A 26,891-nucleotide genomic window follows, 5' to 3' on the forward strand; every position below is an offset into this window, starting at 1 on the left:
CACTGCTATGCAGTCAACTAATGTCAAATTGCTGTGGGAAGGTCATCACACAAGTAGCATTTAACGAGCACATTTACTAGGTCAGAGAGTAAGACAAATGACAAGGGTTAGCAAGCTCAGTTCATAAGTTTCCAGTAGTAAGCTTAGATCACTTAGCTGAGTTTCCTTAAATAAGAATTCCTGTTGGGGGGGGGGGGCAAGCGAACAAACTGGATTCTCCCAGGGTCCTGTACCATCAGGTGACATGAGAAGATAGCACTTTCCCTAACGTCACGACTGGCAAAGTTCCAACCCACCTTTGCCACTTTGTATCCTGCAAAAGGAGTACATTATGATAGCCCGCAAGATCTGGTCTCCTCTTGGTAACCAGACAGACTCTGCCGGAACAAAGAAACTTACTCACCAGGATGAAGACAGTAAAGAATATGACAACGATCGCAGCTGTAATGAACAGCTTTTTCCGAGGAAACACAGCAGCAGGTAGGAGGAACACAAGCGCAAAGCAGATGGCACCTCGGAGCCCTCCATAGGCAATGATGAACTGATCCTTAAAGGTCAGGGGAATCGTCCGGAACCAGTTAATGACCTGAGTCAGGACAAAGACACCTGAGAACAAAAAGCAAAACCAAAGAGAGCAGACTGTGTGAGGCCGGGACGTGAAACTAGGAAGACTCATTTTCTGCGCTTCTGTGGCACACGGGCAGGGTATCTAATCTAAGTCCCATGATCTTCCCCCGCACCTCCGCTCTCAGGCGCGCGTCCTCGTTGTTCCAGGATAACGGGAGAAAACGTGGACTCAGAGAGGCCCAGAGAGGTTAGTCTGACTTACAGCATAGTCACGAAGGTACTTGGGGACGGAAAGCATCTATCAGGAATGGGGAAGAGGGGGAGGAGAGGGCGAGGGAGAAGACAAGGAAGAAGACGAAGGAGCAGCAGCCAAAGGGAGGACAAGAAGAAGCGAGCCCCATTCGTCTGAGTGTTCATTTGCGAAACAAGCACCATTACCCAGCGCTCGCCAGATGAGACAGAAGGCAAGAGTGAAGCACACGAAGGCCCAGTTCCACTCGTGGTTCTTTCCAACGGTGGACACGCCCATGAAGATGAAGATCAGGGTCTCGCTGACGCTGCTCAGCATCTTCATGAAATACTTGATGGTCGTGTAGGACTTTTGAGATACGTTTTCTTCAACATACTTATTCATAGTCATTGCACAGGCGGTGATTCTGCAAGAAAAGATGCAGCTCCTATTGAAACATGACATGGATCCTAATCAGAATATGAGTGTCAGCACTTAAGGGCTCAATGGCGGCTCTACCCTTCTGCCAGTCACTATAGTGTTATTGATTGATCGGTGTAAGTGAACGTGACGTGTGTCATCGGACCCCACTGTCCCTGAAGGTCTTCATCAGTACCTATGGCTTGAACGTCTCAGCTCTGCCCAGCTTTGTAGTCTATGGGCACGGGCACCTGCCAGCATCACAAAAACAAGTCCACGATAAATTCAAAACCTGTCGTCTTCCCACAAAACTGGCTTCATCATCTCTATGCCTCCAGTGCCTAAAATGCTAAGGTATTGCCTCAAACCCTGAACTTGAAACTGCAGTGGCATTGGCCTTCTCTCCCCTGCCACACCTCCTCGGTGCCCTCTACCCCACCACCTAATTGGTCACCAATTGTTTTCTACCCCTCATCCTGAATATTTCCCAGACCCACTTACTCTTTTTTATCCCAAAGCCTTAGTTTCGGGGCTTGTTTCTACCTATCTACTGTATGCGCTTCTAGAAAATTCCCAACGTATTTATAGGCTCAGAGAAACTCCAAGAGGAAAGAAGCCCTTTTTCTTGTTTCCTCCAACATTTCCAAAACTCTGGGACTACAGAGCCCTTATTTCCCCTCGGAATATATCTGTTTTAATAGAGCACCTGTGCACACTCTGGTGAGGGAAGGGCTTTAGGGTCAAGTTCATGCTCCTAAGTTGGACGTCCAAAGCTCTTCACACTCTTTCCTCAGTGGACAATTCCAGTTTCATCTCCCACACAGCGTCTCCACCCAGCATACACCATATGGCTCAACTGTAATTTCCCCACCACACCCTGTTCTTTATTGTCTTTTTGCCTCACCATGTGCATAAGCTCATCTCTCTGTCTGGAATGCTACCCCTGACCACTCAGATGGCAACCACAGAGGAAAATTCAGTATGAGCCCAATGACAGCTCATCCCAGGTTCCATCTAAAGAGACACAGATACTAGACATCGGCTGTAGCAACATTTTTTCTAGATATGTCTCCTGAGGCAAGGGAAATAAAAGCAAAAATAAACTACTGGGACTTCATCAAAATACAAAGTTTCTGCACAGCAAAGGAAACAACCAACAAAACTAAATGGCAACCTACTGAATGGGATAAGATTTGCAAATTATATATCTGACAAAGGGTTTGTATTCAAAATATATTAAGAACTTCTACAACTCAACACCCCAAAAAACCAATCTATTAAAAAAAAAATGGGCAGAAGACGCCTAGGCGGCTCAGTCAGTTGAGCGCGACTTCAGCTCAGGTCATGATCTCATGGTCCGTGAATCCGAGCCCCGTGTCAGGCTCTGTGCTGACAGCTCAGAGCCTGGAGCATACTTTGGATCCTATGTCTCCCTCTCTCTCTGCCCCTCCCCCGCTCATGCTCAGTCTCTCTCTCCCTCTCTCTCAAAAATAAGTATAAAAAAAATTTTTAATGGGCCAAAGACATGAACAGACATTTCTCCAAAGAAGGCACTCAGTTGGCCAACAGACACATGAAAAGATGCTCTACGTCATTCATCATCAGGGAAATGCAAATCAAAACTACAATGAGGTATCACCTCACACCTGTCAGAAATTGCTAAAATCAAAAACATAAGAAACAACATGTGTTGGCAAAGATGTGGAGAAAGGGAACCCTTGTGCCCTACTGGTGGGAATGCACACTAGTACAGCCACCGTGGAAGACTATATGGAGGTTCCTCAAAAATTGAAAATAGAACTACCCTATGATCCAGCAATCGCACTACTTGGTATTTACCCAAAAGATACAAAAACACTAATTCAGGAGTGCCTGGGTGGCTCAGTCAGTTAAGCGTCTGACTTAGGCTCAGGTCACGATCTCACAGTTTGTGAGTTCGAGCCCCACATCGGGCTCTGTGCTGACAGCTCAGAGCCTGGAGCCTGCTTCAGATTCTGTGTCTCCCTCTCTCTCTCTGCCCTTCTCCCACTCATGCTCTGTCTCTCAAAAATGAATAAACGTTAAAAAAAACACTAATTCAAAGGGATACATGCACCCCTATGTTTATTTCAGAGTTATTTACAATAGCCAAACTAGTGTGTGTGTGTGTGTGTGTGTGTGTGTGTGTGTGTGTGTGTGTATATATATATATATATATATATATATATATATATATATCCAACAGAATATTATTTGACCATAAAAAAGAATGAAATCTTGCCATTTGCAACAACATGGATAGAGCTACAAGAGTATAATGCTAAGCAGAATTAAGTCAGTCAGAGAAAGGCAAATACCCTGTGATTTCACTCATATGTGAAATTTAAGAAACAAAACACACGAGCAAAGGAAAAAAGGGGAGAGAAAGAGGCAAACCAAGGACAGACTCTTTAGAGAACTGATGGTTACCAGAGAGGAGGTGTGGGGGGGGGGCGGGTAGAGTAATAGGGGATGAGCATTAAAGAGTACACTTATCATGATGTAAATTAAGTGATAAAAAAATATACAGAGACATGGGGACTAGAAAGTACCAAATGACTTCATTATGAGAGACGGTGTTCCAGAATGAAGGAAGACAGAATTTGAGTGAGCTGTCCGCCTTCCACCATGCCATAAACCAATTGCTGGCCATGATCTGTGAAGTTTTCCACATTCTAACTTCAAAGCTACAAGGACCCTGAGTGCACCCTGCTCCCAACCACCGCGTGTAGTCCTCCTTGAGAAGATGGCTGGTATTTTAGGAAAATCCTCCTACTGTGAGCACAAGGATAGGTAAAGAACACAAACCTAAGGGCTCTCTGAATCAAGACCTAAACGAGTAATCATGAACATATTTCACTGCAAGAAAAAGACCTGTTTTTTAAACACAAAAAATGTACATTTATTTTTGTGCCCCTATTAAAAGAAAACAAAGACCCCATCAGGTCAAGAACCATGCATTTAGCTACAATGTCACTGTCCCCAGAACGAGTGGGTACTTCTTTTAGATTTATATGTGGGAGGAATGCATAATTCACGTGGTTCCCGAAAGAAAGAGTGCCTTATTAAATAACCTAGTAAAATTCAGCAACCACAAACACACAGCAAAGCCTTTGACATAGCCGAGGGCTTGTATAATAACAAGCAACCTTTATAGCACCCCTGCTGTGCCAGGTGCTATGCAAGCTCCCTGTGTGGATTATGTCAGTTAGCCTCATTACAAGCCTCTCAAGCAAGTTCTGTTATCATTCCCATTTTACAGATGAGAAAACAAAGGCAGACAGAGGCCCTCTTATTCAAGATGACACTGCTAATAAATGGTGGTGCCAGGATTTTTACTCAGGCAGTCTGACTCAAAGCCAGCACTGTTGAGGATGTAACCCTTGCTCTCTGTGAGCCCGGTTACCTCCGATGGGGAAGAGGTCTTAGTCCTCTGCCAAGCCCTTGCTCATCCTGTCTCAAGTACAGCCCCTCTGTATGAGCTTCGTATGGCTGCTGTAAGAAATTAGCCAGAACTTAGCAACAACAACACAGACTCATCATCTTATGCTTCTGGAGGTCAGCAGTCTAAAACCACTTTCACTGGGCTGAAATCAAGGTACTGACTGATAGGGTTGTATTCCTTCTGGAGGCTCTTTAGAGAGACTGCTCTCACTTTTTCTAGTTTCTGGAGGCCGCTCACAGGTCTGGACTCACGAGCCGGTCATGCCAACTTCCTTGGCCATCTCCTTCCGACTCTGACCCTCCTCCTACGATCCTCTCCTCAGGTTCTATGTGATCAGATCTGACCACCCAGACCATCTAGTGTTAGCTCCCCATCTCAAGGCTCTAACTTAATCATGCCTGCAAAGTCCCTTCTGCCATGGAAGGTACCATATTCTCAAGGAGAGTCTGGGGATGAGACTCTTCAGGGGGCCGTCACTGAGCAGATGTGTGGTGGCCACAGTCAAGTGTGTGTTTCTGGATGAGCGTGACCGGAGTTGCTCAAGTGTGCTTGGTGACAGAGGCAAACACAAGCTCTGCCACGCTAACTTGAATCAAAGGCTGGAATGTCCACTAGCAGGCGAGAGAGCCTGAGGAGAACAGAATGGCAAGGAGCATCTCTCTGAGCAAGTCTACAGGGCATCTCACCAGCGCCCCCCCCGAATAGAAGCCACTTGTTAACTACACTCCCGAACATCTTCGGCTTCCATATTTTAGATTTTCTTTAACCCGACTTAAAAAAGTAAGATTTACCCAATAGAAAGTAATGAAGGCAAAAGCCGGATTAAGCTGATTAAAAATCTAAAGCATATGTTTTATACAAAAAAGACATACACACAGCAATACACACTAGTGAGCGTTTCTTCGTTGTTGTCAAGTTGAAAATTTGTAACAAAAATAAATTTTATAATGGTCCCATTACTTCCTGAAATTGTCTAATGCTACGCAAAGGGTGCTTCACAATGATTTTATTATAAAGCATTTAAGCTTAGATATGAATATACAGAATAAACACCAAAGTACTTAATACCCAGCTCTTTCTAATCACTTTTTTTTAAAAATTTTTTTTTAACGTTTATTTATTTTTGAGACAGAGAGAGGCAGAGCATGAACGGGGGAGGGTCAGAGAGAGAGGGAGACACAGAATCCGAAACAGGCTCCAGGCTCTGAGCTGTCCGCACAGAGCCCCACGCGGGGCTCAAACTCACGGACCACGAGATCATGACCTGAGCCGAAGTCGGACGCCCAACCGACTGAGCCACCCAGGCGCCCCTCGCTTTATTTTTTTTAAATAGAACATCAGCTACAGAGTTGAAATCCCTACACTTTTCTTACTACCCCTATTTCCCTCTCTCCCTCCTGGCATTGGATTTTAATCATTCCAAAAGTGATTTTTAAAAGGCTGGAGAATATTGTTTTTGTGAATATGATAAACATTTCCCTCTAAGATCACGTTCCCATCAGTCACTGGGCAAAATGTAAACCGTATATAGGCAAAGAATAAGCTCCAGTTCATTATGGGAGGAATTGAATAAAAATTCTATTCAGAAATTATTGAAAGAGATAGAGCTTTGGTGTAAGAATAAAAGACATGAATGAATTTTACATGAATGTCCATGGTATCAACTTCCATGGCTTTGTGTCCTTAACACGACACCACAGTGATGCTCATGTCTGCCAGACACGTCACTGTAACTTAATGCCACTTCCTACCTGCACAGTGAGACACTGGAGGGAGAAGAACGGCCCTGGCAGGTACCAGAGGCCTCGGCATCCGGTAGTTCCCTGTTCAGGAAGTGTGGGCACGTCTAGGACATTGATGCGCTCTACAGGCTGGGGACAAAAGTTCCAAGTGTCCCTGTTCTGGCGTGTCATGGACAGCTTAATAATGCACGTGGCCTCTCAAGCAAAGGCCTAGTGGTGTTTTCATCGCAAAGGGGTTTTTTGTTGCGCTACGCTCTGACCTGAAGTCAAACCACCTCACTGCAATCATCTCGTAAGTACCCAAAACGACCCATTAGGGAGGCAAACACAATACAGTCTCCCAGCGGCTGAGAAGAATAGAAACCTTCTCTCCTCGCTGCAAAGACCATCATCTGCAGCTGACAGTCTTGGCACCATAAATTTGCATCTTCTTCATTTTTCTAAAAGCAGGCACAAGAAACTTACGAGGTGGTAATGGTCCAGGCTGGTGTCTGTCTTCAGCCTCACTGGCTCTGAAGTGTGTGGCCAGGAGTGTCCTTGGGCACAGGGTCAGGTCAAAGCATGTCACTGTAGCAATGTCCTTACAGAGAACTAAGATTTTCTTCCTCCATCAGCATGGGATCACATGACGATTTCATGCCTGAAATCCATGCCTTCTCATCCTCATTCTGAGCATCAGTGTGACAGATAATATCCGCACCAAAATAATAACCTAAACAGAGGCGCCTGGGTAGCTCAGTCGGTTGAGCGTCCGACTTCGGCTCAGGTCATGAGCTTGTAGCTCGTGAGTTCAAGCCCTGCGTCAGGCCCTGTGCTGACAGCTCAGAGCCTGGAGCCTGCTTCGGATTCTGTGTCTCCCTCTCTCTCTCTCTTCCCCTTCCCTACTCACTGTCTCTCTGTCTCTCTCTCTCCAAGATAAACATTAAACTTTTTTTTTTAATTCAAAATAATAACCCAGACAGGCTCATTTTAGAAAATTCTAGTTGAATCTCTTAACTCTAAAGCTCCATCAAATATAAAACCATTGGCCTTTAGAATTTGCAATAGAGCCTTACTTTTATAAGCCTATGCCACTGAGTCATCCCCCCCCCCTTCCCATGCACACTTCTCTTTCCTAGTCTCCAGAGCTAGCTAATATGATTATGAAGAACAATTTAAGATCAACCAACATTTTCTTAGCATTTACTCTGGGTCAAGTTCTGTGCTGGGGTCTAGGAAGATAAAAAGCAAGTAAGACACAGCTTCTATTTTCAAAGGTTCACAGTCTCAGAGGAGAAAGGGTCACACAAAGATAGCATCGTGACACAACAGTGCAAGTGCCAGATATGGGGATTGGAAATGAGGCTTTGGGAGTGCAGGGAAGGAAATCACTCTACCTGTCACAAAGGAGGAGTCATTTGAGCAATATCTCTATGGCTAAGGGAAGAGCTCACCAAGCAGGAAGAAGTAAGCCGAGCAAAAGCAGTGGCCATGTACGAAGGCATGAAAAAGAAAAAAAAAAAGTTGGCATATTCAGGGAACAAGGAATGATTTGTTAGCCAGAGATGACAATGTCAAAAGCAAGGAGTTAGGGGCCAGATAATGATAAATGACACGGTTATATGTTATGCTCAGGAGTTTCAACTTCATTCCAAAGGTTGGAGGGGAAAAAATGAGAGATTCTACCTTTGATCTTATACTTAATGCCTATTTCCCCAACCCAACTGTTAGTTTCATGATGAAAAAAATAAATAAATAAAAAGTGTCATCAATGTTTAGCAGTGTCCAGCAGGTCATTAATGTGTTTCAAATCAATGACTACTTTGGATCCAGGGATGAATTGTTCACAGAGATGTTGGTGTGGTGTGCACAGATCTTGTGTTTTATCAAGAGAACTCTGAAGGAAATGCGGAGACCAGATTTGGAGGGACAGGAACCTAGAGGCTGGAGTCAACTCATTTCCTACAATGGTTGGTCATTTTGTTTGTAAAATCCATTGTGGCACCTACCTGGCCCATACGATATCCCAAAATGTGTCCGTGTTTTGACAGGTGTCAGCCTCCATTCTGCGGGGCCACATGGAGGTAAGGTATGTATAGAATTCACTGGTGTTTTCTGCTTTGTTATTACCTTACCTCACGTTACATTTTAACATAAATGTATGGTGATTATCACCAATTTAGAGGCGGAGAAGCTAAAGCACTACAATTAGTGGTTTTTACCTTCACCAGCAATTGAGGTTTTCTTCATCACTACGTCATGCTAAATACAGCATACACAAAATTCAGACCAGCTAATACTATCTCAACAGAGTCTTTGGGGGGAGAAACAAACTTTGTATTTAGAGGACCTGTCATTTGACTATTTCTGAATAGAAAATTCCAACAAATCCTTTTCTCTGTACTGCAAGACTCCATCCCAGCAGTCCATGAAGCCAGTCTTCCATGGACGTTCATTTCCTTCTACCAGAATGTAGATTTTGAGAGAGCAGGACTAGCATTCAACCACGCTTATTACCATGGTTCACTTCATGTTATGGTACTGAGTTGCATGTTCAAATAATCCTGGCTGAGCTTAGTTTAATGAAGGTCCAGAACCCTTCATTTAGATGGCTGTGATGTGTAGGACGAAAGGGACCAGCATCAATACGGAATGCATAACCTGTCTGTGTTTATGTACATATGGTGATGCCATGCCTCAGTGACTTCAGTTTGTAAATACAAGTGCTTTTACTTTTTTTTTTAAGGTTCATTTATTGAAAGAGAGTGAGAAAGAAAACAAGTGCAGGAGCACAAGTGGAAGAAGGGCAGAGAGAGAGGAGGAGAGAGAATCCCAGGCTCCGTGCTATCAGGGCAGAGCCAGACGTGGGGCTCGATCTCGCAAACTGTGAGATCATGACCTGAGCTGAGATCAAGAGCCGGATGCTTAACCAACTGAGCCACCCAGGTACCCCACTTGTATGTTTCTGAAGAGTGGTCAATTCTCTAATTTCCATTCCCAGATTAGGAGACTTCTTCTGTAATCTGAACTGCTTATTGGAGTTAAACGGATAAAAAGAATGTTGCAAAGTTCTTGGCTCCTGTTCTATCTCCACATGTGAACTTAAAAAGTACGGATTCAGTTGCAGAAAAATACGGTCCAAATTATAACTGCATATTCTCAATAAAGACTTTGCCAGATAGGAAAGCATACTCCACTAATCAGTGTCAAGCATTAGCAGTGACAAAGGACAATTAAAAAGCTTTCTCTGTATTGATTAAAGCCAGGTCTCGTGGTGACTCAGGGTACACTGCATGTTCTCAGAATAAAGTACTCACTCATGTGAGGTAAATTAATTATTCCAGGGCATGAATTACTATATAATGGATTGCCTCTTCTACAAAACCTGACAACCGAGAGAGAGAGAGAGAGAGAGAGAGAGAGAGTTTGACATATGAGAAAATGCAAGCAAAATTTGTTTTTAAAGAAGGATCCGAGTCTAAGAACGGAGCAATCTTTCTTAAAATACCAAAGAAAAGTAAACTTAAACTATCGTAAATGCCTGGTTATTCGTGTAGTCTTGCCCATTTCGTGTGTTTTCCACGTCTTTTGTTTCTTCTCCTTTATAGACTTTCAACTCAGGTCAACTAACATTTACAGGTCACTCACTGAGTGAGGGTTGATTTTGTGGAGAGAACACATAAAGAATCACAGTTCATTATCAATAGTATAGTGACACACAAGGCATCAAGGGACCCACGGAGTCCACTGACTCTAGCTGGGGAGTGTTGGCAAAGGCCTTGCGTTTCTTTCATAAAAATATAGCTTCTCTGTAATGACTAGAAGGCCTGGGACAAACATAAATGCCTGGGCCCCATCCCAGACCTGTACAGACTCAGAATCTCTAGCTGGGGCCTGGGATTCTGTATACACGTAAGACAACTTTCCAGGTGATTCCTAAATACATCAAAGTTTGAGGAAAGCAGGAGGGGTTACAGGCAGAGGGTTCAGTGGAGCAAGAATGAACGAGAAAAAGCGTTGCAACTTGAATCATTTCATTTACAATGTTATTGGAGAGTGAAAATAAGGGCCAACATGAGATGTAAGGACTGAATTAAACCTCACCACCTATTCTCTCCTTCCTTTCTCCCAATTTCCATTACTCGGTTCTGGGTGTAGGTTCTATCTTCTCTTGCCTGGACGGCACACATTCTTGTCCTGGCAAGCCTCCACCGAGGCGCCTTCACTCTGCTGCCAGAAGCTGTTCCCTCTCCTCCCACCCAGAAGGCGAATCCTCTGCCCCGGGGCGGGGGGCATCCAGTGAGCCTGAGGCCATGACTGCCTGCCAGCTTTCACCCCAGAGTGCTAGGAAAATACTACTAGTTTGATGCGTGATGGCCTAAGAAAGCTTTGGAGGCACTCCAGTCTTCACTATGAAACAGAAACACAATTGCGTCACCTCTCTGCTCAAAGCTTCCAAAGGTTCCCAACTGCCTACAGCACAAAGCAGGGCGAGACCAAGCACCTACCGCCTTTCTCATCACCCCGGGGTTCCATTCCCTGGAGGTAGCAAAGCTTTTCGCCTTGGAGCTCTCTGCTGTGCATCACCCTTGGCACATAACGCCCTTCTCTTCATCACTGAGGCCTCAACTCAATACGTCACCAGTCCAACCCTCACTATACTACAAAGGACTGAGCTTTCCTGGATAACTTGTGGTCAACACAGACCGAGAGGCAGGTCACACTCGAATTAAGTTTAACTTCACGACACCTTCTTCCGGTACTTCTCCCACCACAGGGCTGGTCATGTGACACAGTCTGATCCAATCATGGTCCTTGCTTTGAAATGTCTTCTAACAGGAGCTGGCAGAGTAGAACTCCCTGAACGCTTTAGTGACAAGAGTCGCAGAGCAATAAAGCCCGATCTGTCCATAACCCCTGCTTGATGCTTTAGAGATGGCTAGCCTATCAGAAGGAAGCCATCACACAGAGTAAGATGAAAAAGAGAGAGAGGGGGTTCTGGCCACGGGTCCCATCAACCCAAAGCCAAATCTACACCTGCCCTCATCAAGAAGTGATTTACAAGAAACTCTATTCAAATAAATCTGGTTTGATTTTGGGTTTCACTGGGTGACCAATAATCTGGTTTGATCTGGGTTTCCCTTGCTCACACAGAGCCTCCCTCTACTGTCTGAGCTGGGCTCCTGCTTACAAGGACCCCAGGTGACTCTATTTACCTTAAATAGCCGGGGATTAACTGCGAGGGTGCATGTGGGAAAAAGATTCTTGGCCACTTTTCCAGATCCCCTGGAATCAAACGCCCTCATGTCTGACTGGCATAAAGGAAGTGGCAACAGAGGGACAGGGCACACTGACAGAAAATACTAGAGCATCAAGAGGAGCTACTCACAGCTGCCCCATGCCAAGGGCACCAAGAGAGGAAGTCTCTGGGTTCATTTCAGGCTAGCTTCCTCCCCCACACAGACAACTGCTAAGTAGTACACTAAGGTTTGGGGCGCCTGGGTGGCTTGGTCGGTTAAGCGTCCCGACTTCGGCTCAGGTCATGATCTCGCGGTCTGTGAGTTCGAGCCCCGCGTCGGGCTCTGTGCTGACAGCTCAGAGCCTGGAGCCTGTTTCAGATTCTGTCTCTCCCTCTCTCTCTGCCTCTCCCCCGTTCATGCTCTGTCTCTCTCTGTCTCAAAAATAAATAAACGTTAAAAAAAAAAAAAAGTTAAAAAAAAAAAAAGAAGTACACTAAGGTTTGTTAAAGCAAGGTGAAAGAGAAACAGGTTTCCCTTAGGGCACCTGTCCTGTTCTTGAAAGAGCCAATGTTGACCCCCATTGCTGAATTCCCTCATGAAGGGAACGGGACATTGATTCGAGCCATGTGGCCAAAGGCTGGTGTCCTACTCAGAAGTACTAGCTGGGAAGTAACTGCATGCTTTCCTTCAGCATCAGTTGGCTGCGACATTTTCATTTTTCATTAAAACAGAGAAGGCAACTGCTTCTCAGCAATTATACAACATTTACGTTTCTGATTTATAATCTTGCATTTACATTTTGGCCTACATATTACTAGAAAACAATTTTAGGGGCGCCTGGGTGGCTCAGTCGGTTAAGCGTCTGACTTCGGCTCGGGTCATGATCTCGCGGTTGGTGAGTTCGAGCCTCGCATCAGGCTCTGTGCTCGGAGCCCGGAGCCTGCCTCGGATTCTGTGTCTCCTCCTCTCTCTGTCCCTCCCATACTCATGCTCTGTCTCTCTCTGTCTCTTAATAATATATCAACTTAAAAAAAAAAAAAAAGAAAATAATTTTAGCCTTACTATTGCAATTTGCTTATACCTGAGAATATGGAAGCGGAAAGCACCACGTGAAGTAGCGAGCTCTGGACCAAGAGTAACCCAGCGACGTGGTGCTGTGATTGTTTTGACATAAACACAAACAAGACTTAAACAGTCCAAAGAGCAAAGTGACAGTAACCCCAGTACTAACCGATCACTGGTTACTATCGAGAACCTCTATTCATCAGAGATCTCAGGGAATGGGGTTCTTAATTCAGGAGCCAACTGTTAAAGTTTCACGTAATGTAAATAAATGTAGCAGGCCAACACCAACCACGTTCCCTAAAATAAAGATGTGTGAAAACGACACGCCTAAAGGAGCCACCAAAGCCCTCCAGTGAGGAAGGCAGGCCTCAAGTTCTATCATTCTATTCAGTTGCTCTCAAAAGAGAAATCCATAAAGTGCACTTCACAAAACGAAACACACTTATGGGGACATTCACTGTGACCCCTCTTTTTAATTTTTATACTCTTTCCAGGAACTGCCACGAAATATTCCCCTGGGCCACTTGCTGCATGCTTACCCTCCCTGAACATGCCGAATGACAAACTGTGTGACCGAAATCATATAGCACTCTTGTAGTCGAGAACTCATGGCCTCTATGAATGATATTCCCCATACAGATGATTATGATAATGTTTTTAATGTTTCTACGTATAAGAAGATGAGGCGTGAAAACACATTATTCTGAACACTGAATTTTACAATTTCAGTTTGTGAAAAACATAAAGTACCCAACCCCAGGGAATCTGTTTTAATGGACTTCGCTCATTCCTATAGCGATAACAACTTTTTCTCAGGAACAGTCACTCCCCTTGGCCATGTTTTGAAGAGTTTATTCAAAGCCTCTAAATGTGGACCTTAGGGTAACAATTTTCCTTTCCTCACAGGGGCTTTAAGTTGACTTCTTAATCATCACAAGCCACCTCAGGAGAACCCTCTGCCCTCTCCTCTGTTATTCCTCTCTTGCTTTCTGACCTTCCTTACTCTCAAAGAAATCTTCTTTATAAACAGCATGATTTATAAACATCCATGAAGGGAATGCATTTCCATTCTGTTTCTTACCTCCGTCTTTTCTTGCCCTGTTTTTTTATTCTACTGTATCAGACGGAAGAAAAATATATTTCAACGTCTTCAAATATCCAAACAGCAAAAACTAATGGCAAGCACTAGAGAACACTGTTACGTAATAGAAATATAATGCGAGCTTAAATTTCCTAGTAGCCATGATTAAAAATGTAAACTGAAGGGCGCCTGGGTAGCTCTGTCGGTTGAGAGTCAGACTTCAGCTCAGGTCATGATCCCACCATTCGTGAGTTCGAGCCCCACATCAGGCTCTCTGCTGTCAGCGCAGAGCCTGCTTTGGATCCTCTGTCCCCCCTCTCTCTCTGCCCCCTCCGCCACTCGTGTGCATGCTCTCTCTCTCTCTCTCAAAAATAAATAAGTATTTTAAAAATGCAAAAAGAAATCGGTGCGATTAATTTTCATAATATATTGATTTCACTCCACAATTATTTATATTATTTATTGTTGCTTCAAGCTGAAATCAATATACAAATCATTAATGAGGGTTTCTACAATTTTTTTCCCACTAAATTTTAAAAATCTGGTGTCTAGTTTAAACTGAGAGCACATCTCAATTTAGACTAGCCACATTTTAAGTGCTCAAAAAGCCACATGTGGCTGGTGGTCACCACACTGAATAGCACTCAGGGAAAATGTGACAGCCCACTGGTTCTGCCCCTTCTTCTGAAAAACCAAGCAAACTCCGCAGTTCGTCAGTTGGACTCTGTTTCGTGAAACAGTTTAAACTACAAAAATAAATCCAAGCAATTTCATGGAGCGCTTACACTACTCTGGATAAATACTGCACGATCTCACTCAAGTGTGGAATCGAAAAAAAACCAAGGTCATAGAAACAGACAGCAGACTAGTAGTTGGCAGGAGTGACACCAGACTAGTAGTTAGCAGGAGGGGAGAGCAGAGCGGGTGGGGAGCAGGTGGAGGGAGTGAGGGAAATGGGTGTCGGTGGCCAAAGGGTACAAACTTCCCTTATAAGATGAATAAGTTATGGGATCTAGCATACAGCAGGGTGACTGCAGCCAGACCTTGCTTATTTAGAATAAGTTTTTTCTAATGTTTATTTTCGAGAGACAGAATGCAAGCAGGGGAGGGGCAGAGGGAGGAAGGGAGACACAGAATCCAAAGCAGCCTCCAGGCTCTGAGCTATCGGCACAGAGCCCGACGCGGGGCGCGAACCCACGGACCACAAGATCATGACCTGAGCCGAAGTCAGACGCTTAACCGACCGAGCCACCCAGGCACTGCAGAATGAGTCTCTGTCCGTCTCTATACTCCGAAATGTTAGAGGGATGCAAGATGGAAAGCGCTATGGAACAACACAACTTAAGGAGGAGGTAGACATGCATTGCAGTACGCACGCATGGGAGCCACAGGGCGCCGGGACCTGGGGCTGTCCTTAGAGCATCCCCTACCCATTCTTTACTTGTGATGCTTCAAGAGCTCCAGCTGGCCTGCACTGAAACCAATAACTGACTCAAAGTGCCGGCTGTAGGATGAAGTCAATTCTCAAAGGCCATTTCTTCTTTGAGTGTGCGCAGGGAAAGGTATGAGCGCTGGGGTGGGAGTGGATTTGAAGTTCAAACTAGAAATAAGCTGATGTGATCTGCTTGCTCTCTGTTTAGACAGGCTTTAAGACCAAATGGATTTGCATGGAGGCCAGGCCAGAGGTGTGTAATAACAGATTACTTGGGGGCACTATTTATCCTGGTTGCATTATCCAGATTGATTTATTAAAGCTCCAAGTCACATTCTTACACTAAGGAAAACATTCACTAACATGAGACAAGTCTAGGAAAATTAATAAAAGGAGCTTGTCTTCCACATACATACAAATATATGTATATATGTACATACGTAAGGTTTTATGAATGTCCTGCAATGTCGAGTGTTCATTTTTGCCCCATATTTGGAGAAGAGCAGAATACGTGAATATTCTGCAAGCAGGAACATTCTGGCACACTGGCCTATGATTCCATATGACTGTCTCTTTTTTTTTTTTTTTAATTTTTTTTTCAACATTTATTTATTTTTGGGACAGAGAGAGACAGAGCGTGAACAGGGGAGGGGCAGAGAGAGAGGGAGACACAGAATCGGAAACAGGCTCCAGGCTCCGAGCCATCAGCCCAGAGCCCGACGCGGGGCTCGAACTCACGGACCGCGAGATCGTGACCTGGTTGAAGTCGGATGCTTAACCGACTGCGCCACCCAGGCGCCCCCATATGACTGTCTCTTAAAGAGACGGTCTTCTAAATGCTACCAATGGCAGGCTGATCAAGAGAAACCAGGACAGTGGCTATAAAATGGCAAACAAAGGCATGCTTTCCTATTTTTCTCAATGTTTGAAAAAAAATGACAATTACCAACTCATACACAGAGAAATGAGGAGAGAAAAGACGGCCTTCACATCTTCAGCAATGACTCCTCAGTCCAGCTAGCTTGGCCCACTCCTAGACTTCATTTCTGAGCTTATCATTCTGGAAATTCCCTGTTAAAGTTTCACTTAAAAATTGTCATACAAATGTGCAGTTTTTTTATTTTTTTTTTATTTTTATTTATTTATTATTTTTTTTTAAATTGTTTTTTCAACGTTTATTTATTTTTGGGACAGAGAGAGACAGAGCATGAACGGGGGAGGAGCAGAGAGAGAGGGAGACACAGAATCGGAAACAGGCTCCAGGCTCCGAGCCATCAGCCCAGAGCCCGACGCGGGGCTCGAACTCACGGACAGCGAGATCGTGACCTGGCTGAAGTCGGACGCTTAACCGACTGTGCCACCCAGGCGCCCCTGTGCAGTTTTTTTAAATGTATACTGGGACATATGCTGGACTGGCCTGGTAACTGGAGTCCAAGGGTCCAGGACCAGCTTACAAAGACTCACCTGCAGCCATATTTTTTCACCACCGGAGACTCAGTTTACTCATTCATAAGACAGGACTTATATTTACTATTGTCTACTGTCTTTGCACAATGCTGCTAGAATAATTGAAACAACAAATGGAAAACATTTAAAAAAAATTTTTAATGTTTATTTTTGAGAGAGAGACACACAGAGTGTGAGCAGGAGAGGGTCAGAGACAGAGGGAGACACAGAATCCGTAGCAGGCTCCAGGCTCTGAGCTGTCAGCACAGAGCCAGATGTGGGGCTTGAACTCATGAATGGTGAGATCAGACCCAAGCCGAAGTTGGACGCTTACCCGACAGAGCCACCCAGGTGCCCCCAAATGGAAAACATTTTAAGTACCCTCAAGAGAAGGAAGACTAAGGAATGATGAATCCATGAAAGAAAAAATCAACTAAGAAATACTGGGTGCTTATTCTCCTATCTGAAGGAGGATTTAGCCATTTTTTGAAATTCCTGGAGCACCTCAAAAAGAAATCAGCACTTCCCCACAGGCTGCAAGCTGCTGTGGAGACTAACATCCCCTCCTTGGTGACAGTGTGTTTTTAGCATCTCATTGACTGGAGCACGGGGGACATGGCAGGCACGAGGTGAGGACCGAAAGAGGCGCTTGATGTCCACAGGAAGAGAACAAAGTCCTACTTCAGTTCACTTCTTTGTGGATCTGATCTATGGAATCATCTTACACATCCGTTTGGGTCTTCGGATAAGAGAAGGGGACAACATGGAATTGTCACTGTCTTATCTCTGAGCATTTTTCTGAACGTAAAGCCCAAAACATGCAAACCAAGACGCGCATTTCTAAAGCCAATAGCTATTCCGCTTCCTCTATATGCCCTACCATGGTGCTGTGATTCTCAAAGGTGTCCAGTGCTCCTGAGACATGAAATTCCCAGTTCAAGGGACTACGGATACTTCCTCTTAACTTTAGCTGCAGTGCTGTGGAGCTGCCTATGAAACACACACGCACGTGCACTTTTCCTACTGCAACAATCGGTTCCGGTGTAGAAATGAACAAGAGAATATTAGGAAAGAAGGAATTTCATTTACCCTCCTAGGGGTTGCAGTGAAAACCCTCCCGAACACACAGGAAGACAGGACTATCATTAATCGCTTAACATTAAATTAGCTTCATGAAAGTATGAAGAGACCACAAAGGGGAAACCAGACCTAGGGATGCCTAGAAATCAGCTCTCCAAATAGCTTCTGTCAGACAGAGGGGGAGAAGGCAGATAGAACTCCACCTCGTGTTATTTCACGTACTTGTTGTCAGTGAAAATCAGGTATCACCACAATTCCATGACAAAATAAACAGCTGCAAGGGGAGCTTTTGGATGCCCACGGTACATCACTCCCAACATCTCTCCAAAGAAACCAAGGTGCTGAACTCCTACCCAGGGCCTTCCTACCTAAAAGACTGACTGCATTTTGAGCTCAGACCCAAGTCTTCTGTTCTGTGGAAGGATGTTTCTTTTTAATCAGAGTTTTGTGTTAACTGCCTGCTCACTGAGTGATCTCAATCTTGGACAGGCTGCTGCCTAACAGCCCACCCAAGACAAAGTGCAAGCACAGAGGGTTACAGCATCTGGAAGGCAATCAGAAGGGGAAGGAAGAGAAAGGAGAGATAGATGGAAGGAAGGGAGAGAGGGAGAGAGGGAGAAAGGGAGGAAACCAGGGGAAACTCAAGCAGGACAGATGCACTTTGCTACACTGTTTTACAGATTCTGAGAGGGGCTTTAACCTTCCTCTCTGCTCCCCAGCTGCCTAACCTCAGTGCCTATTTTCCTCTCTACGTGGCTGCGCACTTCTCTCAAGAAAACAGGGGAAATCACTGAGCATGCTCAGCATGTCACGTGCCTTCACTCCCATTAACCTTAAAATTTGTTTTTAAATGGCAGAAGAGTGCAATTAGCATGAAGTATGATGGGAATTCTTAAACTCCGTGCAATTTAAATGCAGAAAAAAATCCCTAGTTCTATAAAAGCAGCACACATGGATATGCAATTTTAACTGCATCATTAGAGTGGATCCCCTGGACCGACGTCCAAGGTAAGGGTAGTACTTACAATGGGGAAGAGCACACAGTGCACTTTTCAAAGGGGCGACACGCACACCTTGGATGCACACCATACAGAAGAATCACGCATGGGCGAGTCCCGAATAGCATACTAATTAATACCCCACATTAGAAAACAGGGTGGTCCTTCTGAGAACAAACGCACTCCAATATCAATCTGTCCCTTCACTGGCTATCATAGGGTAACGGGTGTGCAAGGTAATTCCAGATCTGAAAATGTTTAAATATCCTGCCATGTCTTATTTAACAGTTAACTTATTATGTTAGCGCACTACACGCAATGACAAAATTTGTTTAAATGTAATAAAGGACCTTTCTGTACAGTAAGCTGAATGTTCACACTGAAGCTGGAAACAGAGGTGATGTTTTTCTTCCACCAACAAACCATGCAGAGGATTCCCTGTGCTATCTCCCAGGGATATGTGGCCCTATTTGTCCCTGATTTCCTAATTCCCAGAGCAAGTAAACCCCTAATCTCATCTTCGCAGGAGGTCGGGGCCTTGGTGGAGAACCAACCAACCACCGTGGACCCTGGGCCTCACGGACATTTCTAGGCAAGATGCACCAGGACCCCAACCCCTTGCAACACGTCAACTATCCCCCCAGCACCCTAGATCTTCCCATCTCAGTCCCTGCCAATGTCAAACATATTTAGATAATTGTGTGGGTGTTCTAGAACTTTCACTTGTGCACGTGGTCAAACGATATTCAAGGTTCTGACACAAACTGCTGTTAGCACACTGTTGGGATACTAGACACAGAGTTCCACCCCCATCATTCTTTAGAGACCTTGTAACTAGCTGATCACACACTTTCAATGACACTGGTCAAAGAACAGTGAGGAAACTGGAAGTCATACAAATGATATGAATAGCAACCAGGAAGATACAGAACATTTCATTACTGGGTCAAACTGGATTAATATGTTGCTTTATTTAGGCTCTCTGTGAAACAGAAAACCACACAACCTTTAACTCATGGCTTGCATTATAATGGATTCCACTCTCCTCGGGGAGAGGCACCTGACTTCTTCCACCACAAACCTAGCCTGCTTCCAATATAGCAGCGGTGATAGGAGGTGAAAAACAAACAGTCCTTAATCAAAGCAACATCTAAATCCGGCTGCAAGACGAAACTTCAAGAACCAGGCTCGTGTCTACAAAACTCAATACATAGCAGGGCCAAGCATAGAGCCCAGCACATGTCTAGCTATAAATAAGTATTTATCAAAATGAAACCATATAGAGCCATTCCATTACTAAGCATTTCTCACCAACCCTATACAGGGTGTGACCATAGTAGGCTTGTTTTTGGAAATTACAAAAATATCCACACTCAACAAGGAGCCTCCTTCAAAGTGACCCTGTGAAGGCTAGAAACTGATCCAAACACCACCCTTGTCTAGCCCGCATGCAAGGCTTCTTGAGAAAAGTCCTTCAGAATTTGTCGGTGAATGATACACCAACTGTATCTTTAATAAAGAACTTCTTGCTTTATACATTTCTTGCCTTATAGACATACCTCTTTTTTAAAAAGCTAAGCTAAAATGACATGATTACATGCTTTCCACATTGAATTTTGCTTTGAATGACTTAAACCTATTACTTCAAATCGAATGGAGCACGCAAAGTGAAAGTTCCCTCCTGCCAATATCATTCGTATGAATATACATACGCAATTCCAGAACTCCAGATGCAGTTTGGGCAATCTGACCTTGCTGGAGTAAGTTTAGAGCCTCCCACGTGGACAACCTCTGAGTGAGCATCAAACTGGGAAAATTCTTGGTGCTTGACAATCAACCCCAACAGTTTATTGTCATGTTTCATATGAGACCCAAAAGAGAATTCTTTAGTCGTTTTCCATTCTAGCACCAGATCGCTTTAGTATCAAATTGGCTGAATTTCTTCATTTCTTTGAAACTAAGAGTAAGGAGACTCTATTTTTAATCTTTCTGGAAAGAATTTAAGGAACCCTGTTTTATAAAATGGATTCAACCTTAGCCTCTTGGCTTAGAATACATAAATTTAATGAAACTTCATCATTAAGTGCTTTTAACAAAGAGTTAAATACTTACGCCATGATACCTGAGAGGTGAAACATTTCGGCTGTTATATAGGACAAATAACTGTACAGGAAGACAAAGAGTGGTTCAATCACCCGGATGTTATGCGTGAACCGAGTAGTAAATGCCGCTATAAATCCCAGGAAGATGCCAATCAACACCCCACCAATTCCCACAACAAAGAAGTTTGCAATTCCAGCAAACACGTCAATGGTCTCAATGGTTTTCATCTGGCAAAAAGACTTGAACAAGTTGTACAGGACCTGTGGGAGAAAGAGAGCGCATGGTCAAGACCCTTCCAACTTCCCCGTTTAACTGCAGCCACAGAAAAATCCACCTGGCCTTGCAACAAGGACATTCCTTCTATGTACCAAAGTTGATGACCAGTGGCAATAACTATATTTCTCTATCACATGTTTTAATATTGTGTTGAATAGCTTTGAACAGAAAGCCATGCAAAAGTGTATTGTCAGGAAAGAGATTTCTAAAAGTGAGGGAGAGGAGACTTCACAATTATGATGTGACTTGCTCCTAAAATGTTCTTTTTTAAGATACCATCTAAAAGATAATTTTATGAGATGTGGTTGCCATCCAAGAGGCTCTGCTTGTATTACCGATGCTGGACAAGTAGTACGTCACAGAGAAAGCTTGTCCGTGTTGCTGTGAGTTTAGTTACTTTGTGAGGCTCTCTGGTGAGGCCCTGCCCTGGAAGGGGCCCCACCCAGCAGTCCAGATACCCCATCTAAAGGTATCTTCCTCCCAGGGCACTGAAGTCCTCCCTTCTCACCCCTCCTCCTCACCCCGCCCACACATGCACATCAGCTAGAACAGGAGACCCAAAGGAACCTTCTTGAAGTCAAGAGGCACCTGTGTCGTGTGTGTGTGTGTGTGTGTGTGTGTGTGCGTGCGTACGCACTGTAATTTCATATATATTTTATCCCTTTTCTAAAGTGATGAGCTTACCCAGTTCCTTGGCTTCTGAAAAATCCACAGTCTTTACATAGTCTCAGTTTAATTAAGCTTCAAAAATGCCAGGCACTTCATGTCTGCTAGGGAATATGCTTGCAAACATGTTTCTAAGGGTCACTGGGCCAAATGAAACAGGAAGTGATGGCTTACGCCCTGCCACACTTTTTACAAAGCCAGCAAGTAAAATACTCCAGCAGGTGCCCTGCTTCTTTTCATTGCGTTATTTACAGCCAGAATCTCCAGGGAAGCTGGCTGTCAGGACATTGGGATGAAGGCCTTTTACAGTACAGGCCGTGCTACCCCCTTATTTGGTTTCTGAGAAGCTAAAATTGAACCCATTTGTCCATGGTCACACAAAATGTCACAGGCAATATGAGAATCCAGGTCTTCTGACCTTCCTGGTAAGTTTTTCAAGCTTCAACCATGGGAGAGTGAGTCAAGTTCTGACCCAGCGAACCAGAGTGTGATCTGGAAAAAAGTCTACTCCACTCTTCACCTCACTTAAGGTCCTTTTTTAGTCTACCGTGTTACAGGTTTTGTGTAATGTTTCCCTCTTTTCCGCTGGATCATACACTCCTTGTGGTCAGGGTTCATTCCTTATTATAATTTGCTTCTTTCATGCTGCCTGGAGGGGGACAATAAATGTCTGCTGGTTTTGAAGAAAGCAGATTACTAAGAAATTAGGAGCTTTGCTCATTCACAGGTATGACACTCAAGAGCATTTGGTCTTGGACCACCAAGAAATGACTTGAGTAAGAAGAAAAAAAAAAAAGCAACTCATGCCCCCAAAGATTTGAATATGTTGAGAGTATCATCATTTTCTGAAAAAGAAACTGACTTCAAGCAGTGGCTGCTTCCTACTTTCAACCAGAGGCTTGCTGCATACGGGATTCCATCAGCATCAACATGCCACGGTTGCTTCCTGAGGCAGGTTCAGAGATGTGCTATATATACCCCATGTCTCCAAACAGCCAAGACTGAAGGGTGACGGTCACCTGCTTCCTGAGGAGAGAGGTAGGTTTCCTGGCCAGCCATCTCTGCATAGACAAGCTCCCCAGGCCACTTGGTCACTGTACTTCTATCCCCAGGCTCCATGACTTCTGCTCTCCTTGTCTCCCACCTACACCAGCAAATCTTAGCTCTCCCTTGCTCAAATGCCCCATACAGCCAACACAAGACTCACTTCCTTTATTTTTTAAAAAATTTGTTTAACGTTATTTAGTTTTGAGAGAGAGAGAGAGAGAGAGAGAGAGAGAGAGAGAGAGAGAGACAGAGTGCGAGTGGAAGAGGGTCAGAGAGAAAGGGAGACACAGAATCCAGGGCAGGCTCCAGGCTCCGAGCTGTCAGTACAGAGCCCGATGTGGGGCTTGAACTCAAGAAACATGGGATTGTGACCTGAGCCAAAGTCAGATGCTTAACCTACTGAGCCACCCAGGGGCCCTAAGACTCCCTTCCTTTTAATATTGTTATTCTATTTGTCACTCTCAAGTTTAAAATCCTTGACTTCCTGGGGTGCCTGGGTGGCTCAGTTGGTTAAGAGTCCAATTTCAGCTCGGGTCATGATGTCGCAATTTGTGACCTCGAGCCCCACGTCGGGCTCTGTGCTGACAGCTTGAGGCCCGGAGCTTGCTTCGAATTCTGTGTCTCCCTCTCTCTGCCTGTCCCCCACTCACAATCTGTCTCTCTCTCAAAAAAAAAAAAAAAAGAAAAATTAAAAAAAAAGTAGTAATAATCAAATCGAATCAAATCCTTGACTTCCTGACTTTGGGGAAGGCTCAATACACCTGACAACAATTTTTTTCTTTTTTTTTTTTTTTACCACTTTCCAACACCCTTCAGTCTGGAAGGGGGTCTCATCACAGCTCCACAAAACATACCATATTTATCCATTACTGCCCCTGGTTTCCTTCTTGTGGTTTCTCTTGGCAGAAACCTACCAAGTAAACCCAGGGCAATCTTTATCTATCTTCCATGGCCCAGCTGAAGCTGCTACTCCTCTCCAGAGCCTTCCTGTACGTCTACAGCCCCTGCAAATCACCTTATCCTCTGCCCTCCTACAATTGAGATGAGCTCCAAACCAGTTGGGCTTTGGTGATGCACCATTTGCATTGTAGTTGTTGCCTCTTGGTGCCTACCTCATTTCCCCAGCAAAAGCAGAGAGCCCTTGCACACAGAACCCAAATCTCCTTCTCCTCCTCTCTCACATCTCCCCTCCCCACCCCATCGAGCACATTTATGAGGCCTCCAAAGGAGGTGCAGGCCCATGACTAGCATATAGTCACAGTTTTTCCAGAGGCATTTTCCTCCATTTCAATCCATCAAATCCATCCAAGGGACATTCTGGTTTCAATAGCTTTTTAGGTTTTGCAGAGAACAAAGCTGAGTCACAGGCACTGTACATTCTGCACCCGGGCAGAAGCTCCAGTTGGATCAATCTACTGCCTCAGATACCAGGGCAATGTTACAGGGAAATGTCTTAGGTAGAGACGTTGCCTTGACAACCAGAAAGCTTTCCATAACCTCCCACCTGCTTTACACTGAACCTGATACCTAGTGATCGGCACAAGATAAAATTCTTTTAGTTACCACTGGCCATAACCCATAGTTAGTTCATTCCAGTTAAATACTTTAGTTGTATCACAGGGGAATCTATGTAGAAAAGTGCTTTTGGAGATTTTATTATATACTATATTTATATATATGTTATACGTGTATGTAAAATATATAAACATATATATAAATATGACGGCTATGATTATGTCGCTAGTTGGTCTGTGCAAAGCTGACCCCAATCTGACAACTGTACTTTTCGAAGACTGAAATACGGGTGTTGCCTGTATTTTGTAGTGGGCTAATCTGACAGCTGAGTACTTTCCAATCTTTCTACTTGATACTGGGGTTTTAAAAATTCTTACATAAGCACCCTGCTAGCTCAGCTGTTAGAGCAGGAGACTCCTAAAATACTTACATATAGAAGAATTAGAAATGATCTATTGTGACCTTTGGTTTAAAATGTGCAATAATTCGGGGTGCCTGGGTGGTGCAGTCGGTTAAGCGTCCGACTTCAGCCAGGTCACGATCTCGCGCTCCGTGAGTTCGAGCCCCGCATCAGGCTCTGGGCTGATGGCTCAGAGCCTGGAGCCTGTTTCCGATTCTGTGTCTCCCTCTCTCTCTGCCCCTCCCCCATTCATGCTCTGTCTCTCTCTGTCCCAAAAAATAAATAAACGTTGAAAAAAAATTTTAAATGTGCAATAATTCAGTGAAATCACAGAACACAAAGATGCAAATATGGATCCTTTACCAGAATAGCTCTGTTCCGGAAAAATAGTTTCCAGGTCACTTTTTTTTTTATGTGAAATACAAGAAATAATCATTTTTGCATAAGGAATTTGAAATATAGTCTGTTACTCGCAAGAGCAACAATGAGTACCGAGTGGTTGCTGTTTACCTTCTAGCTTCCTGAAGTTAAATTCCAGGGCACTGCACATAACGACTGGGCCATTAAAGCCCATCCCCAGCCTCGTTCCAAAGAACCAGCTATCCTTATCCAAGCCTTGTTATGGTTGATTAAGGAAATGCTTTAAGTGTTCTTGAAAAATGTATTAGATTATTCAATGGGTGCATTAACACGGTCTAGAGGTGATATTGGAAATTACCGTTTGAGCACAAGTCATTGGATTATGGACTATTAGGAATGGCAGGAATGATCTGGTAACTGACAACCTGAGCCATCTTTGCCTAATAAGGAAAATTTTGACAGATTTTCCTAAAATAGTTACCATGAGGGAAAGTACAAAGTTCCCAATTAAAAATCTCACCTTTGTTCCTTTGGCTGTCATTTCTCCAGCTGATTCCAACCTACTATAGCCTTAGACAGTGGCACAGTTGGACTGCAACATATGTATCATCAATTTCTCTTTGAATGGGGACATTTTTAGGGTAGGTTTTCTCCCCTCATCTCTGCCACCTCAGTAGTGAACCTACCGTGATTTGGGGAAGGAATTAATTGCACTGACCTATAATTTCATTCATCAACCAGACTACCTTTTTAGCACGAGTTCTCCCTGTTTAATCTTTACCCTTCTAGTTGCAACTCCTAGTGACTCATCATTTTCACTGTACACAGCAGGATTCATACTTTTCATGCCTTTCCCTACCCTAAGAGTCCTTAAAACACTCCTGGAGATAAGACTAAATGTCAAAGAATCTTCCATAAAACATCTCCACTTCTATACTCTGAGGGTACCTAACTGGGAGGCAAAATGATCATTTTTACAACGTTGTTCTAATCATTCCTAACACCACATCAGTGCAGTCCACTATTCAGCCAGTTCAGTGAAAATAATACCCGGTAGTTTATTCTTCGGCTTTAGGTAGGCAAAACCCTTGGGCATGCCCTGCTATCCTGTGGGTGTGGCTTTAAGGGTCCTCAGCTTGGAGCCCAGGGTATATAACCTGAGGAAGGCTCATTCATGGGAAACCATTACAGTCATCCTGACTTACAGGTGTTGGCTTTGTAACAAGGGCTTTCACAGCTAAAGGGCAGTCATGCCCTTTCTCTGTCCTTGCCCTCCTTCCTGTAGTGGAATGACGTCCTCAATTTGGCCCACTGCCCTCTCTGTCCATAAAATCACATTTGATGGCTTGGTGCCTCTTGACAGGAAGCACAGGATGTGCCTCTGGAAAGCCTGGGGCCTTTGCACACTTTGAATGGTGGTTTAGCCAGATTGTTTCCCCATATCTGATTCTCGACAAACTCAAAGAATGGACACTGAGTTGTCTGAATGACAGATTTTATGAGAAGAGAAAGCAGTGTAGTATCACTCTGAAACTGAGCTGACATTGCTATACTGCCCAAGGATGAGTACAGCAAGGTGTTATTATTTCTTTATAAAATTTTCTATATGCAAAAGAGATCCAAGAAATCCTCATTAAAATGTCCACAATCTATCTCAACAAGGGTAACGTGTACATATCAAACTAGAAATTAGAATAAATCACAAAATGTCTTCATTGCTATGGCACCTTCCCAGTTACAATTTATACTGGTAAGTTAATGACTGATCACTGTTAATGAACA

The 26,891-nt window shown here is 44.1% G+C and overlaps 1 protein-coding gene across 1 annotated transcript in view; it reads right to left on the reverse strand.

The window, feature by feature from the left end:
- SLC9A2 (solute carrier family 9 member A2) overlaps positions 1-26,891 on the reverse strand; it is a 100,642-nt gene that overhangs the window by 31,789 nt on the left and 41,962 nt on the right. Inside the window, exons 3-5 of the mRNA XM_011281070.4 lie at positions 20,855-21,105; positions 1,006-1,223; positions 404-606 (exon numbers count right to left, since the gene is read on the reverse strand). Of these exons, the coding sequence (XP_011279372.3) occupies positions 404-606; positions 1,006-1,223; positions 20,855-21,105 (672 nt within the window). The remainder of the gene's footprint in view (positions 1-403; positions 607-1,005; positions 1,224-20,854; positions 21,106-26,891) is intronic.

The sequence above is a fragment of the Felis catus genome, chromosome A3, assembly GCF_018350175.1.
Source record: "Felis catus isolate Fca126 chromosome A3, F.catus_Fca126_mat1.0, whole genome shotgun sequence".
Lineage (NCBI taxonomy): Eukaryota > Metazoa > Chordata > Mammalia > Carnivora > Felidae > Felis > Felis catus.